The 15008-nt window shown below is 38.0% G+C and overlaps 1 protein-coding gene and 1 long non-coding RNA gene across 6 annotated transcripts; one reads left to right on the top strand and one right to left on the bottom strand.

Moving 5' to 3' along the window:
* Nucleotides 1-317: 317 nt before the first annotated feature.
* LOC119982222 (transcription factor PIF1-like) lies at nt 318-7160 on the bottom strand. Of its 3 annotated transcripts, XM_038825484.1 has the most exons (9): nt 6553-7160; nt 6367-6463; nt 5440-6289; nt 3678-3776; nt 3519-3584; nt 3353-3418; nt 1562-1960; nt 1087-1165; nt 318-666 (listed from the first exon to the last, which is right to left on the bottom strand). In XM_038825484.1, the coding sequence occupies exons 2-9, from the start codon at nt 6453-6455 to the stop codon at nt 659-661; spliced, it is 1656 nt and encodes a 551-aa protein (XP_038681412.1). In that variant the 5' UTR covers nt 6456-6463; nt 6553-7160; the 3' UTR covers nt 318-658. The 3 variants fall into 3 exon arrangements, with proteins under 3 accessions (XP_038681412.1, XP_038681410.1, XP_038681411.1); XM_038825482.1 differs by lacking the exon at nt 318-666 and having other exon boundaries at nt 790-1165; nt 6553-7159; XM_038825483.1 differs by lacking the exons at nt 318-666; nt 6553-7160 and having other exon boundaries at nt 790-1165; nt 6367-6540.
* A 3602-nt stretch (nt 7161-10762) lies between these two features.
* LOC119981646 lies at nt 10763-14498 on the top strand. 3 transcript variants are annotated; one of them, XR_005464207.1, is made up of 6 exons: nt 10763-11125; nt 11227-11353; nt 11545-11659; nt 12544-12644; nt 13496-13617; nt 14145-14498. It is a non-coding gene; the product is annotated as an uncharacterized LOC119981646 (long non-coding RNA). The 3 variants fall into 3 exon arrangements; XR_005464208.1 differs by lacking the exons at nt 11545-11659; nt 13496-13617 and adding an exon at nt 11461-11518 and having other exon boundaries at nt 10766-11125; XR_005464206.1 differs by lacking the exon at nt 13496-13617 and having other exon boundaries at nt 10767-11125.
* The last annotated feature ends 510 nt before the right edge of the window (nt 14499-15008 follow it).

The following is a 15008-nucleotide window of genomic DNA, read 5'->3' as shown; positions in this document are numbered from 1 at the left end:
TATTGATGCTCTAGTTTAATAAGTGCACTCTTGAAGTTGCGGTTGGATTTTGAACATCTTTGGTTCCGTTTCTTTACCATATAAGAAGAAATGGTGAAACATGATAACACTTTAACGGTGTGGGCTATAGCTGGACTGCTGGAGTATTGAAAACGATGCATGTGCCCTATTAGGCGATTTCACTTGCTTCCTCAATACCTGGATAGACATCAGTGTTTGAAGTATAACCATAATAATATTACAAGTGATCCTTCATGTCTTGTTCCTTACTAAGAAAAACTAAATTGACGTAAATATAGCCATAAGTAATGAAACTATAAGGATATAAATGAGAAATTTTAAAATTTAATGATAGAATCGAGCAAATATTAATAATTTCAGGACATAATCAAATATTTTGCCCATCTCTTACGCTACAAAACTTTATGGGCAAGACCCTCAATAGGCAACCAGCCCGAACCTTCTACCTTCATGGTCCTGGAAGCTCCATCGTGGGCTACGTAGTCACTTGGATTGGATGCGCATACGGATCCATCCTCTCAAGTGAAGAGACAGCAACGGTCGAGAGAGCATTATAGAAGAGAGGCCACAGCTTACTATGCAACAGACTGCTGGAACTTACAGATGTTGAGAAGCTTGGGATTCCACTATCCATATTTCACGACCCTTTCAAAATTCAAGAAGCAAAAACTGTTTTATTTAGAAAATCACCCAAGACCAGACCATCGACGCTTTTGGTGGAACTGATTGAAATCAACTTCTTTGTTTTACATAACATCAATATCAATATCAAGACACCAATTTATCATTTCATTTAGTATGAAAAAATAGGTTGCTATGTTGTTAATTCAAAGCAAGCAATATATTAAGGTCTTAAGTAGCATCCTCCTTTGTCGAGCTATACCCTATCAGTATGGCATCCATGCAATAAAAAATTATAGCATGGTAAATGGTGATCACAAGCAGCAACAGCACAGTTTCTCCGGCAAATGACTAGTAAATCCACTATAACCATGACCTTTGTGTGCTTGTCATCATTGCCACATTTTTCACCCATTCAAGCGCAGAAAGTTAATTAAGACATACATGATTGGTGACCTTCAAGGTTTTCACCTCCTCTGCTAGTGCTTGGCTTGCTGGTATTTGGTTCAGCCATTGCTTGATTCTGCAGAAGGAAAAAAAAGTACCATGAACATAAACTGATTACTGTCATAAATATTGGCTGACAATAATCCCAACAGATTGTCAAATGATGATGGGATGGGTGAAAAATGGATTAGCTGGAGAATGACACAGAGTGTAATATTGATAATGTTGAGGAATTAAAGAAAAATCTTCAATCCAATATGTCCACAACTATGAATTTTCAAGAAATTGTTTTCTGAATTGTCGATCTTTTGAAGATGATAATTGAGACGGGAAAAAGGATGTTATGTTTTGTGGTATGCGGGCAATTTTCCTGCCAAAGTATCTAGGAATTCTATAATGGCATATGATATAAACATTGCCAAATTTAATAAATAGAACTTTTCAAGTTGTGAGATAAGATTTAGAATTTTACCTGTGATACAGGTAATTGCATTGGTTGTAGACCAAGGTACTGTTGATAAGGATCGGAAAAGTTGGGAATCTGTGGCGTATGCATATGATGTGTGCCTAGTGGGTTTAGCATAGGATTAGGATCTGAGGGATTGGCTGCTTGAACTCTGGATGGATCAGGAGCTGGGACAGGAGGCATATGAAAGGCTGGCATGGGGAACCTTGGACCCAAATGAGCTGCTGCAGCCGGTGTTGGGAAGGCAGAACCAGCTAAAACACCAGGAAATGGCATCATCGGTCTGTTGATACCCATTTCCATGCTCATGCTCATGCCCATCCCAATACCCATCCCCATTGGTGGTATGTACTGCTGGACACCAGGAAATATCATCGGAACCATGCCACAACCCATGGACATCATCTACAGAAATAATTAATCAAAATCTAGTCAGTCATAAAGATGCAGAAGTTCATAGGCCTTTGTCAGTCATGATATAAACATATGCGGTGCAAATGCTTACATGAATAAAATTGAATAATCCATCATCAGATAATAACCTGGATAGAGTTTCACAGTCAGAGTATGCAGGTTTAATTTTTGAAATTAAAAACTTTATTTATGACCTGCATGCCTGAATCCCTCGATTACAATTAAACAGCATCATTTTTGCAACAATACCCACACTCTTAACGTAATCAGATCATAATTTCTTTTAGATTATCAAGCTGGAAGAGACCGCATATTAGTTACCAAACGTTATCAAAAAAATGTAAATAATTTGTCAAAATCTCACATCATTAGGAAGACAGTAGTTTATAAGTGAACCAGCAGCAGAGAGAGAGAGAGCTAGAAACAGTTTGGATGCATGTCATTCTACTTTTTCCATACAAAACCAAGAGATTCTCTAGAATATATACACAAAACTAAGAGATTCTCTAGAATATAAACAGGTTTTCAACCAAGTACCCCCATAACTACATGACAGATAATGAAATTCTGCGATATAGATTGAGAACCTTTGCCATCAGGAGTTTTACTTTAAGAGGATCCCGGAGAAAGGCTGAAGCCCTATTTCAAGAAATGAGAGGCCTCCACTAATTAAGCACGGAGACTACATGCTACTCTTTGTTAACTGCAGCGGTTTTCTTTGCTATTCTAGTCTTCTCTTATCTCATGAGTCTTCCATATATTTATGTGTGCTCACACACAGAAAAAGAAAGTTACGAATGATCACAAGAGGGATTGATCCAAACTACAAATTCAATATCGCTCATCTAAGAATATCGAGATAGAGTTATGGAGGCAAGTGATCTTGCCAGGAAGGTTGGAGGGTTTCAGCAAAATTTCGTTGCCTGTTCGTGACAGTAAAAGTAGTGAGTTATGACATTTGGTGGAATGATGGTGGATGAGTTTCCAATGATACAGGATAAATATAAGTCATCATCAACATCGGGAAGCTAATACATGAAGCCATAAGATAAATCAGTTTGAATACACCACATGGATGCTCCTTTTCCATTCCTGCCTATCTAGAGTTATTTTCTTCAACAATCCTATAGAGCACATATTCCTAACACTTATAGCCATGTCGTTTTTCATCTCCCTTCTCTCTTCACTATCTCCTACCAGAATTTTCTCAATTATTCTTGCTGCACCACTCTTTCTATGTTTTACATGCCAAAACCATCTAAACAGTTTTCTTTCACCTAATCTTTGACCAACAACGCACCTACCCTAGATCAAATATAGTCTCATTTTGCATCCTCCATGCAGCTATCCAAAGAAACGTCACATAAACACAAGAGGACGTACCTGCACTTGCAACTGAAGAGATTTTAAGTACTCAATTGCCTCATCCAACATAGAAGCCTTGTCTGACTGAAAGTTAAGAAGAAACCAAGAGTCAAATTTGTACAAGCAGCAAAGGAATAACTAAATCATAAGGAAGAAATGGTTATTTAAAGTATCATAGACAAACCTTGTTGCAATGTGGTATGAGTTCTTGCAAGGCCTTCATCTTTTCGTTTATCCTGTCTCGACGTCTCTGTTAAGGAATATAACACTCCATGTTTTAGGAAAGGCAACAGAGCAAAATGGCCCTGACATTGTCAACAATTATACTGACAGAACCACATACCCTTTCTGAAAGGTTGTGAACCTCTGCAGCACGAGATCGCTTTGTAGAAGTTGATCCACGAGCTTGCTTCTTTCCAAGAACAGCATCAAACTCAGCATCCTTTGACAACAAGAAAGCTATAGTGATTCAACTTTAAAAATAAATCAACGCTAAGAAAGAGAGTGATTTTATGTTACATCTTTACCTATAAGAAATTATGAATAGCACCATGCAAAACCACCATTTTTTCCCTACATACAACCACTCTAACCTGGTAATAATTTTGGCTTGACCATAAAATAGTTGGGCAATGGGCACTAACAGACTCCAACATTCTTACAATGAATCCATTTTCTGAGTTTTATACCTAATGCTTATATTCTAAATCATTCCTTATAGCTATAGCACCCAAAGTGTGTTTTTCTGGGATATTATCATCCTGCTAGTTCTGATAACCAAATGTTTCATCTTCAAAAATCATGCCCGTTTTGCATAGCATTGAACCTCTTGCTAAACCTCGAAAACAAGGATTGCCTTCTATTTGATTTATTTTTTCTATTGTTGCCTTTCGCATGTTCAACCTATTTTCTAGAATTTGATAACAGTCATGCGACTGCAAACACTGACCACAGCGACTGAATCCCACACACCATAACAAGCACTCCTTGTAATGTTGTCGACAACCAAAGACATCTCAACCAACTCGTCATTACTTCAGATCACTAGATTCAAACAGACCCATGAGTTTTTACCAGTCCCACTCTACCCATTTAAGACTACATCGTCCAATCTCCATCCTTGAGACAAATTCGCCCCAAACTCATTACTCTGTTATGGGGCATATGTTGCTGTATTTATTATACCCCAAGCCTTGCCCCATATAGAGAATTTTATATCTTAAAATAATTAATAGACAGATCATAGAAATGCTACGAGTCAAAAAAATTGAAAGAGATCATCACCAAATTAATTATGTCCACCTTATTGCTGTCTCTACAATGACCACCTAATTAATTAATGACCACCTTCTCAAAATTGCTTCACATGGAACATTTTCCATACAAACTCAGCGATATCTCAACTCACAAAGGAACCCTTTCTCATTTTGACTTCATATATTCATTAATTAGGGACTCCAAGCATTTTAAACCCTGCAGCTGCAGATAGCATTTGAGCTTCAAAAATCTTAGTGGATAAACTAAGGCAAACCACAAATGTGTCTGATGATCTCCTCGGGGGCGATTTCAATTTTCGTACATCGATCAGCTAAACCATTATCAATTTCAATCCCTAAGCCATTATCAAGTTCAATCTGAATTGAATCAAAACAAAAATATCACTGTAAACCCCCATGCTACTTCAGAAAAAGAGTGAAAAAGTTATTATAAAATTATGCATCCAAAAGCTAACAGTAATAGACAAGCCGCTGATGGGAAGAGGAAAGTATTCGTGTGATACGCGACGCCATCAATAGGACCATTGATCATCATCACTACCCCTCAATCTTGTGCATCAAGGAACACCGACAATCCTAATCATCCACCACTCATCTTCACTAACTTCCGCACACGCGGCGACCCCAAATGTAGAACACGACCACCTCATACACGGACACCCTCCACCGCGCTGACGATCAAATATTAACCACTTGCACTAAACCAACGCTAAACCCCGGCGCACAATAGCTTAGGCTAATAAATGATAATTAAAAACTAAAAATTGATTTTACCTCGCAAAATTTAAAATTGACAGTGACAGTGGTTTTTTACTATTTTTCACTCACCTCGCTTTGAACGCACTCGGCCTCTTCGCCTTCTCTGCCCTTCCGCTTCCGGTTCTCCGCCGACGCCGACCTAAGAAGCGGTAACTCGGCACTGGCAGTTGAGCCACTCGGAGACGACGTTAAGGTGATCTCAACATTCGTTACAATCTTGTCTCTAGTGTCGGTATTTCCACCGCCAGAAGCAGAGGGATATGCCGCCGGTTTGGCGCTCATGAACTCGCCCCTATAGTTGCTTTCGGACGCGTCTAACGAACTCCTAGCCACCTCCGGTGCCCTAGGTTGGTGGCTTGTCGCAGGTGTGTTGCTCGAGTCCACTATCGCCGTTTCCCTCACAACCGTCTGTTTTGAACTGGACGGTCCCGGCAATTCCATCGCTGATGCAATTGTCTCATCAACCGCCCTCGTACAATTATGCCTCGAAAAGAGAGAGAAATTATGCACCTCCGTCCTACGCGCCGGTGGTACAGGTGGCCGCTGCGGTGCACCAGTTGCCATCTGCTGCGGCCTCGGCTCTGGATTCTGATTTGTGCCTACGGCTGCGGGTGTAGTATTGGCAGAGTTGGTGACGCAAGGGGTAGGGTAGAGGAGATCTGTGCAGAAATCTTGGTCGAAATTTGAATCATGGAGAGGATAATGAAGCCAACCGGCCATCTCGTCCTCTTGCATAAATAGTTGGTGGTGTTGCTGTTCTCCTTGCTGTGATCGAGTCTCCCGTGCCGTCGAAGGCTCGGCATGGTTCACCTCATCGTCAAATTTGGACGGTTGAGATTTCTTGTGAGACTTCTGTATTTGGTTCTGCATAACCACTTGGCCGTTTTGCCATAAAAGTTCCATGATCTCGTCCTCATGCCTGTTAAAACCAAACAAATTTGGTTTAACCGATCAAAAATTGAAAAACTAAGAAGAAGATAACGATAAGACGATTACTTGGCTGATCGTTTGGGGCGAGGTACGGCTGAAGTAGTGGTGATAGAGTAATCATCCTCCATTTCAAAATCTGGAACGTAGCGATTCATGCTTTATTCTGCAAGGAATACAATCCAAAGAAGTCAACAAAGAATTTCATACAGGAAGCACCGAAAGAATCAAAAGAGGTAAACTCGCAGAACTCACCAGACACCAGTTTATGGCAAGAAAATTAAATCGACACTACTATTTCTCCATAATCGGATGCTAACCAAACAGCGCCGACAACTGTTAACGCATGTCTTCCATAGTTGAATACAGCACAACACCTGCAAGTAGATGAAAAAGAAAACTACGGTATCCTCCGACTCTAATGCTTATATCTATATTCCTTAAAAAAATCTCTCTCTTATCTCTGACAAAAACTGAGGGAATCTGGGGAAATCAGGGTTTTGGTGTGCGGGTGTCTTGGTACTTTCTTTTTTTTCCCATTAGGGTCTGTACTGCATTCCTCCTTCCTCGCCTATTGTGTTAGTCCGTCCAGTAGGCCTGTGACTGCTGCTCATGATAACTTGTGTGTTGTAGTATTGTAGGTATCAACTCTCTTTACCTTAAACATGTTCAGTGATTCAGTCGTGAGCACCAAATGTCAGAATTGGTGCATCCGATATCCAACACCTGGATTAAGGTATGGCCATCGTTCACCAGACTGTCTGGTTGTATTTGGAACATCGGTATTAGCACAATCATATCAATTATTTACTACGCAGACAAACAAATGGACTGCACAGGTAATGTGGACCATGGAAACAACACAAGTGTATGTATTTATTTTATTATTTTATCATGCAGCCATTTATTTCTTTCTTTCTTTCTTTTTTTAATAAAGAAGTTAGTTAATTTGTTAATAATCCGTTTTAATGGATGATAAAAAAGGATTCATTTTAATACTGTAATAAGGATACGGTATGTTGGGTTTCTAGTTGAAGTCAATGTATTATGGTGTTTGTTGCTCCCACCACTTGGTGGATAGCTCAGATGGTGAATCTCTTTTGGGTCAAACAGTATAAATTCGGAAGGTGTTAAGTTACAGTCTTACAAGGAACAATACTCTTGAGGTGTGAAACTTTTGTGCGCACAGACCGTTAGATTAAGCACATGTCAGCTATTCAAACTTCAAAGGACGAACAACCATTAAGAGCAATACTATTAAGGAGAGAAACTTATGTATGCACGAACCGTTAGTTTAAACACATGTCAACTATTTAATGAAAGGATAACCACTAAGAGCAATACTCTTGAGGTGAGAAAATTTTGTGCTCGTGGGTCATTAGTTTAGGCACATATGTTAGCTATTCAAAGAAAGAGCAAGCTTAAAAAGTGTTTGGTGCTGTAAGTGGTGCCTAATTAACAAATTAACAAGCGAAATTGTGGATAATGTTAAGAATCTAAGTTAAAATAATCCAGATTAATGATTAGCCAGCGATTAGTTTATTGATACGAGTCAAAGTGTGGGGTTTCAATCACAGAAGCAACACCTGATTCCCTAATAAGCTTAGTGGTTAATATGTTAAAAAAAACAATCCCATTTTAGGCGCTGTAGCTCTTGATAATAAAAAATTCTTTGGTTATTTGTATCGAAACAAGACACCAAAATAAATAATAAAATGATCACTATTTTCGAAGAATACTATGATACAAAACCCCAAAGTTGTTTATTTTGTAAAGATAGAAGAAACAGTGGCCGAAATAATACCAATTCTTTGTAATAAATAATTGTAATCTCAAAGTCGTTTATTTTGTAAAGATAGAAGAAACAGTGGCCGAAATAATACCAATTCTTTGTCATAAATAATTGTAATCTGGGCACGAGGGTACTGCGTACAATAAAACAGAGTGATGATCAGTGTAATCTATGATCTTTTGAGGGCAATGAGTGACATTTTTTTCTTGGGAACCCACACCTTATAAATTTCCTATTTTTTGAACATTCAGTTTAAATTTTGTCCATCAAACCCACACGCACAAAAATTTTCCACTTATCAATAAGATAAGTTTAGCCAAAACTCAATGTGTAACCACAATTGTATTGCTCATAGTAAAAACCGAACCTAATACATTTCGCATCCATACAATTTGACTTCAAAGATATATCACGCTCTAGTGTGTTTCCAAAGTGCCATGGAAACCTTGTATTCTCTAAAATAAGTTTTGAACCTGTAGTTTAATACCAAGTAAGGGTACTAGAGAGATACGATGGGTCCATCTGACCCAAGATTAGTAGTGATCGCTAATTTAATCTAGGAACCTGTCAATACGCATGATTGCAATATTTAAACTATATATTTATATATATTTATGTATATATGAGATCACAGCAGTTGAATGGTGGATGGGATAAGGAACATTATTTCTCTACCCTGTGCATATGCACTGTCGCTCAAGATTGAGGCACCAAAAATATACAAAGTGCTCATCATTTCTTACCAAGAAACCTCATCTCTCTCATCATTGCTGACATTTTAATGATTTTTGTTGACTTGTCTATTTTTGGGCCGACCTTTACTACCCCCAATCATCATTTAATGCCATTTTTTATGTTATCATTCACACAGGATTTTGCGGATATTGAGAGGAGGAACGAGGATAGTGGTTATATTGGGTGAGCATATTCCTTAAATTTAAAGATATAGACAGGGATAGAGATACTACTGGGAATATGCTCTGAAACTTTTTCGCTCAAATTAGTACCAAAAATATTAAGTATCCTAATGTTCTTTGTCACAGCTATCTCATATATTGAGATGAAAGCACATGATTCATATGAAATAATTGATCACACATATTCCACATGAAATCATGTGTATTCATTTCAACATTTGGGATAACGGTAACAAAATATCACTAGGATCCGTATAACTAATTGAGGTAGTACTAACATAGCAAGTCGAATTTGATATATAACATAGGTTTATCTTAGAAACCTAATTGAAACATTGATGTTTTTAGAAATTGAATTTCTGAGTCTTAATTAGGACTGTAAAAAATAATGGGTAAAATCGAACAAAACGGTTAATCGGGCAAATTATCAAAATAACTGAAATAACATATTGAATGGTTCGTTAAATTATTGTAAAAAACCGAAAAGAACAGCCGTTTTCACCTTTAAAGTCTAATCCCAATATACATATTACTGTTGGTTCTTGACCTAATTGAAATAAGGTCCCTATTCTTCTTTTATTAAGATATAAGGCGTAAGGTCTCTGTTCTGCCCAAACATAAATGGCAATATCTGTCTTCTCTGATCAGGAGACCCACGGTGACCACTACAAACATGGTGAATCGGACGACGCAAGAGAAATAAATAAATAAACACAAGGGTGGTACCAAATACCAATGATGGAATTAGTAGTGCTTCGTAGGGCGTGCAAACGTGGCAAGGGTAGAGCGTGCCATGTTGGATTGTTTGACATTTGGGGCCCCATCACCATTCGGGATCTGGACCCACTTATGAATCACACGCACTCGTTATTGCAGTGGTGGGCTCTGATCCACATGTTGAGCCCTCCATCTAAAGCCCAGCCCATCATCAATAATGACAGTAAAAAGACGCAAAACCTTTGCGTTTTTGTGCAATCATATTGCCAAAAAGAGGGGAGGAAATAGTACCCTTCCAGATATCTGTAGGAGCTTGGATTGGGTTAAAAAATAAGCCACCCATGCCGCCGCGCCACCACCACCAAGTGCCCTTAGAGCAACTGCAGTAGTCTTAATTTGCTAGCCCAGCAAAAATCTATATTGGGTCCCACTTTTATTTCATAAAAAGTCAAAGCAAACACGTCTCTCAATACAACAATATCAACAAAACACATCTCTCAATATAACCACATCAACAAAACACAAATTCCTATACATTTTCCTTCCCACCCAACTTGGTGGCCAACAAATTCTCATTCCCTCCATGTTGTCTCCAATAAAACTACACTACAACACAATCTTTCAATATAAAACACATCTTCCAATATAGCCATATCAGCAAAACACAAAACCCAATACAACCACATCAGCAAAACACAAAACCCCATACATATTTGTTGGCCCAGACAAAATAACACCATTGCAAGTGCTCTTACTATCTATTAATCACAACCAAAAAAAATCGAAGGTTTACTTCGATATAATTTTTTTGTACAGGGTTTTTTCTCATTTTTTTTTAATTTTATAAATATGTTCTAAGGCATAAAAGACTTGTGTAAAAAAAATATTCATTTAAAATATTTATGTAATATATAACCGACCTCAGTAGTATATTCAGGAAAAAGTTAGACTTTTCCTTTTCGAACAAAAGAAAAAGAGTGAGACTTTTCCTTATTTGAACAAACTGCTTTTCCTTATTTGCCCTCGGTTGTTCGCTCGTTGGAGGAAACTGTTCCTTATTTGCCTTTGATTGTTCACTATTGGACTAATATAACCGACCTTCCTAGGAAACAATTTAGGGAAATCCCAAATCTAGAAATGGATTCGCACCAGAAATCGTCGCAGGCTCGCAGCTCTCGCTGAAGATTGGTTGAAGCTGTTGAAAGGAGAGACGAGCAACGCAAAGCTGGTGGCGAAGTTCTGTGAAGGAGCAGATCTCGCCTCACTTTTCCCTAGGTTTACGATGTCTTTCATCGACTTGTCATAACTCGTACTTTCTCACTGATCGTCGCGTAGTCTGCGGTCGGTGTCAGGGTTCAAGACGCCGTTCGTGATCTGTTTCTTGATCGCCTTCTCATGACTGGTACTCTCTTACTCCTTCTCGTGTAGTTGTGGTTTTTAGGGTTTACGATGCCGTTGGTAATTAGTTTCTTGATCGCATTCTCATTTCTGCTACTGTTTTAGTCCTCGTTTCTGTCTTTAGGGTTTACAGGCAAGACTCGTACGCTCTTACTCCTTGCTGTGTTGTTTGCGGTTGTTAGGGTTTACTTTGCACTCGGTGATCGGTTTCGTGACGGCCTTCTCATGTCTGGTACTCTCTTACTCCTTGTCGTGTAGCTTTGCGATTTTTTTACGGTTTACCTTGCCGTTCGGTTTCTTGATTGTCTCCTCATGACTGATACTCTCCTTGTCGTGTAGCTTTGCAGTTTTTATAAAGTTTACGATGCCGTTCAGTTTCTTGACTATATATTGACTGGTACTCTGTTACTCCTTGTCGTGTAGCTTTGCAGTTTTTTTTACAGTTTTCTACGAATTTGTTCCATGGAATGGTGTCGTAAGTTGGGACATTACTCCCTGGGGTTACTGGTACATTGCTGCGGAGAATGAGATGCATCTGGTAATAGTAAATCACAGTTTTTCTTCCCTCTGTGCTAGTCCACAGATTGTTGCTGCATCAAACTTGCTTCGTGTGAAGGAAATTATTTATACTGATGGAAAAGTTGTGGCTTAGGTTTCCTTTTCTTAATTTTCTGGTTGTATCACATACTGTTCGAGTTAAGTTTAATTGATTGTTAATTACTTTGCACCCTTTTTTGTTGCTGAGGAATGGCAAAAATGAATTACAGAAGAATTAATCCAGGAATTTTTTGTTTGGTGCTCTTTTGGAGAATTGAGGAATTCAGCTAAGTTAGTGCATTATATCCCATTAATATGTGTTCCCCCCTATCTGTGAAGTATGAATATCTTTTCTAATAGAAATAGCTGTATGATGCTGCTGATCAGAAAATTTTTTCACAATAAAGTGGGCCCCGTAGATTTGCTTGAATTTGACAAAACTAGTTTTCCCTTTCAAAATATGGCTGTTAGTTGTTCTTGAACTCTGATGCTTGTTTGCTGCTGTCAGTTACAATTCCTGCTGCATTTGGTTGTGTTGCTTCTTCAGTATATATGGTTTTTGAAGCATTGTTATTGGAAATTATGTCAAAAAGAGTACGTCATGAATTTTCTTCAGTGATTCAATGAAATTAAGAGAGAATAGCTGAGGCCTGAGATCAAGTTACCTATGTATGGATTAACCAACTTCATCGTCATTGTCACTTGACAGAACGTTGCATATTTATCCCATTCTTCTGTTCCTTTATGGTCTATTCTCATTGCGAAGATTGAGACCTTACATTTTTTAACTGTCAATCTTCCTTGAATAGTTAAATATCAGATATTTTTGACATTTAGAATCAATCATTTTGTATGTAACATTGTTGTTCATTCAATTTTTTTCAGTCTGCAAAATATGAACCCTTGATCTTTCAAAGTCTTTTGAGAAGAAAATCTTCGTACTTTGAATTGTCTTGATGAAGTCACTAACCGGGGAAAGTTTCTTGGTAAGTTCAGTTACTTGATAGACCTTTTTGTTGTTGCATAATGTATATCGATTGATAAATGGGTTATTTAGTTGTCAATAGTTAATCATTCTGTGTGTTACTACTATTTTTTGTTAAGACTTTTACACAAATACCTTGTAGTTGTATCCTGCTAACAAATTTCTCATATCTTTTTGCAAAGACTTTTTGGTAGCCAACAATGCATCCTTATTATTGTGTTGGGAATGAGAGAAAATAAAATTAGTTGGAAACTGGTGGCAATGGCAACTAGCTTCCACCTTGTTGAGAAAATGTCTAGGACTCTAGATTCTTGAGTGTATTTTTTTTTTCCCTTTAAACTAATAATAATTAGAATATGTTCAGTTGAATATCTAGATATCAACATTTGAAAGACTTAAAGTATGATGTACTTTTCCAGTCGAATTGATGAGGCATTGGTTGGGTATTTGTGCAATGGTTGAATTATTTTGTACCACCAACCAAACTAACTGAACTTGCCGAGGAGATTTGATTTGGTCCAGCTTTGGTGACTTTCAATTATTGTTTTAGAGAGTATTTGTGGGAATAAATTTTGGGGAGAAGCAAATTTAATATCAGTAACTCAGTAAGGCATGACAATTAGGTATCAAGTATTCTTTGCATTAGTATAGCTTAGAGTTGCGGAACTTGATTTATCTATATGGTTTTTGGGTAGGAGCTATCCTTAAAACTTGACAGATTCAGACTCTATATTACCAGATGCTTCTCTAAAATAGCCTTCTGATTTGAATGTAGTTTATAATATTGATCATTTTCTTTAGAGTTTCAATTTTCAAATGTAACAGTCATTTACTTGTAACATAAATATGTAGGAGGAGATGATGATAACTGTTTGGACTATTGCACCAAAATAGATTCGCTGCTCATTCAGACACTTGTTCAAATCTATTCAATTCTTACTGAAATTCAGAGCACTTCTTTATCTCCCCACATTGTGAGTCATTCTCCTTTTTACACACCACCTTGGTGCTCAAATTATTTTTTTTTTCCATTCAAAAAACAGAGAGTCGCTGACCCAAACTCTCCAACCATACCTAACATAATCTCTTTCCCTCTTCTATGCGTTAAAAGTTAATCATCTCACCTATGCAATAAACACTTGCTTTGACTCTAAAAACTTGCATTATTCTTCATGCATTTTCTGTCATCCTCAGACTAAATTTAGATCCAATTTTTGCTGCGTTTGCCTAACCTATCACTTCATCAATTATCTCCATAATGCTTTGAACCTGTACTTTGAGATAACTCCCTGTATTTTTTACCCTTACCTGAACGCCAAATTGTACATGTTTTGAAATGAGTTTGTTGAAACCAGAACAGTTTTAAGACTAAATGAATGAGAATCCCTTTTTGAAGTGCTCGTTAATTTAATACTATATCATTTTTTCAGGGAAAGGGACTTTGTAGGAGTGGAGTTTATGGAACTATTAAACAATGTTATGGTGGTTTCTTTGGATGCAGGTGAAAACTCCTCTGAGATCAGCTACTATAGCAAGGCCACCTCATTTTATGGTAAGAGTTAGGTACGATAAGTGCCATACCAAAAGATCATAGTATGAGTTGGGTACGGTAAGTGCCATGCCAGTAAAAATTCGATTCTCTTTACCTCGTACTGTATATATCTTGTCTGTCTCTTGTCCCGTCCACTGCATGATTGTGTGTATGCGAGTTTTGTCATATAGTACTTGCCCATTACTTTAGGACGATAATAGTTGGCCTTTTGAGAACAGACCCATTATTGTTGTGCTTTAGCCATTATAGTTATGCTTTCAGCCTCTATTGAAGACTTGAAGAAATCCTACAGTTCACTGAAAATTTTCTGGCCCAACTGTAAGGCATTTTGAGAGATTGCGCCCATTAAAGTGGGCCTGCTAAATATATCAGTGGTCCTATTCCCCTTTGAAAATTATTTGGGCTCAGTTAAGATGATTTCGCTGGCTTTGTGGCTTTGTTTGGCACGAATAGGTTAGGCTTTCGACCCTTGTGTATGCCTAATATCCATTAAAAGTTGTGTGGGCCCAGTTGGGGGAGTCCAAATTGCCATTGAGGTTTTAGTGAACTTACGGCCGTTATAGTTTGGCTTTAGGCCCATGTAAGTGGCCATTTAAAGTTACTTGGGTGCATACCCATTAAAATTTACTTAGGCATAGGCCCATTACTAAAGGGGCTTCTGAAACGGGCTGATGGGCTCATTAAACATCGATTTGGGCTCGTTTGGGGGGCTATTAACATTGATCCAATTAAAAATTACTTAGGCCTATAGGCCCATTAAGAAGGGGGTTTTCGAAACGGGCTCATAGCCCTTTAAACGTGGATTTCGGCCCG

This window comes from Tripterygium wilfordii, chromosome 17 (assembly GCF_013401445.1).
Source record: "Tripterygium wilfordii isolate XIE 37 chromosome 17, ASM1340144v1, whole genome shotgun sequence".
NCBI lineage: Eukaryota > Viridiplantae > Streptophyta > Magnoliopsida > Celastrales > Celastraceae > Tripterygium > Tripterygium wilfordii.
Note: the sequence above shows the minus strand (reverse complement) of the source record. Positions and strands in the feature narration are given on the sequence as shown.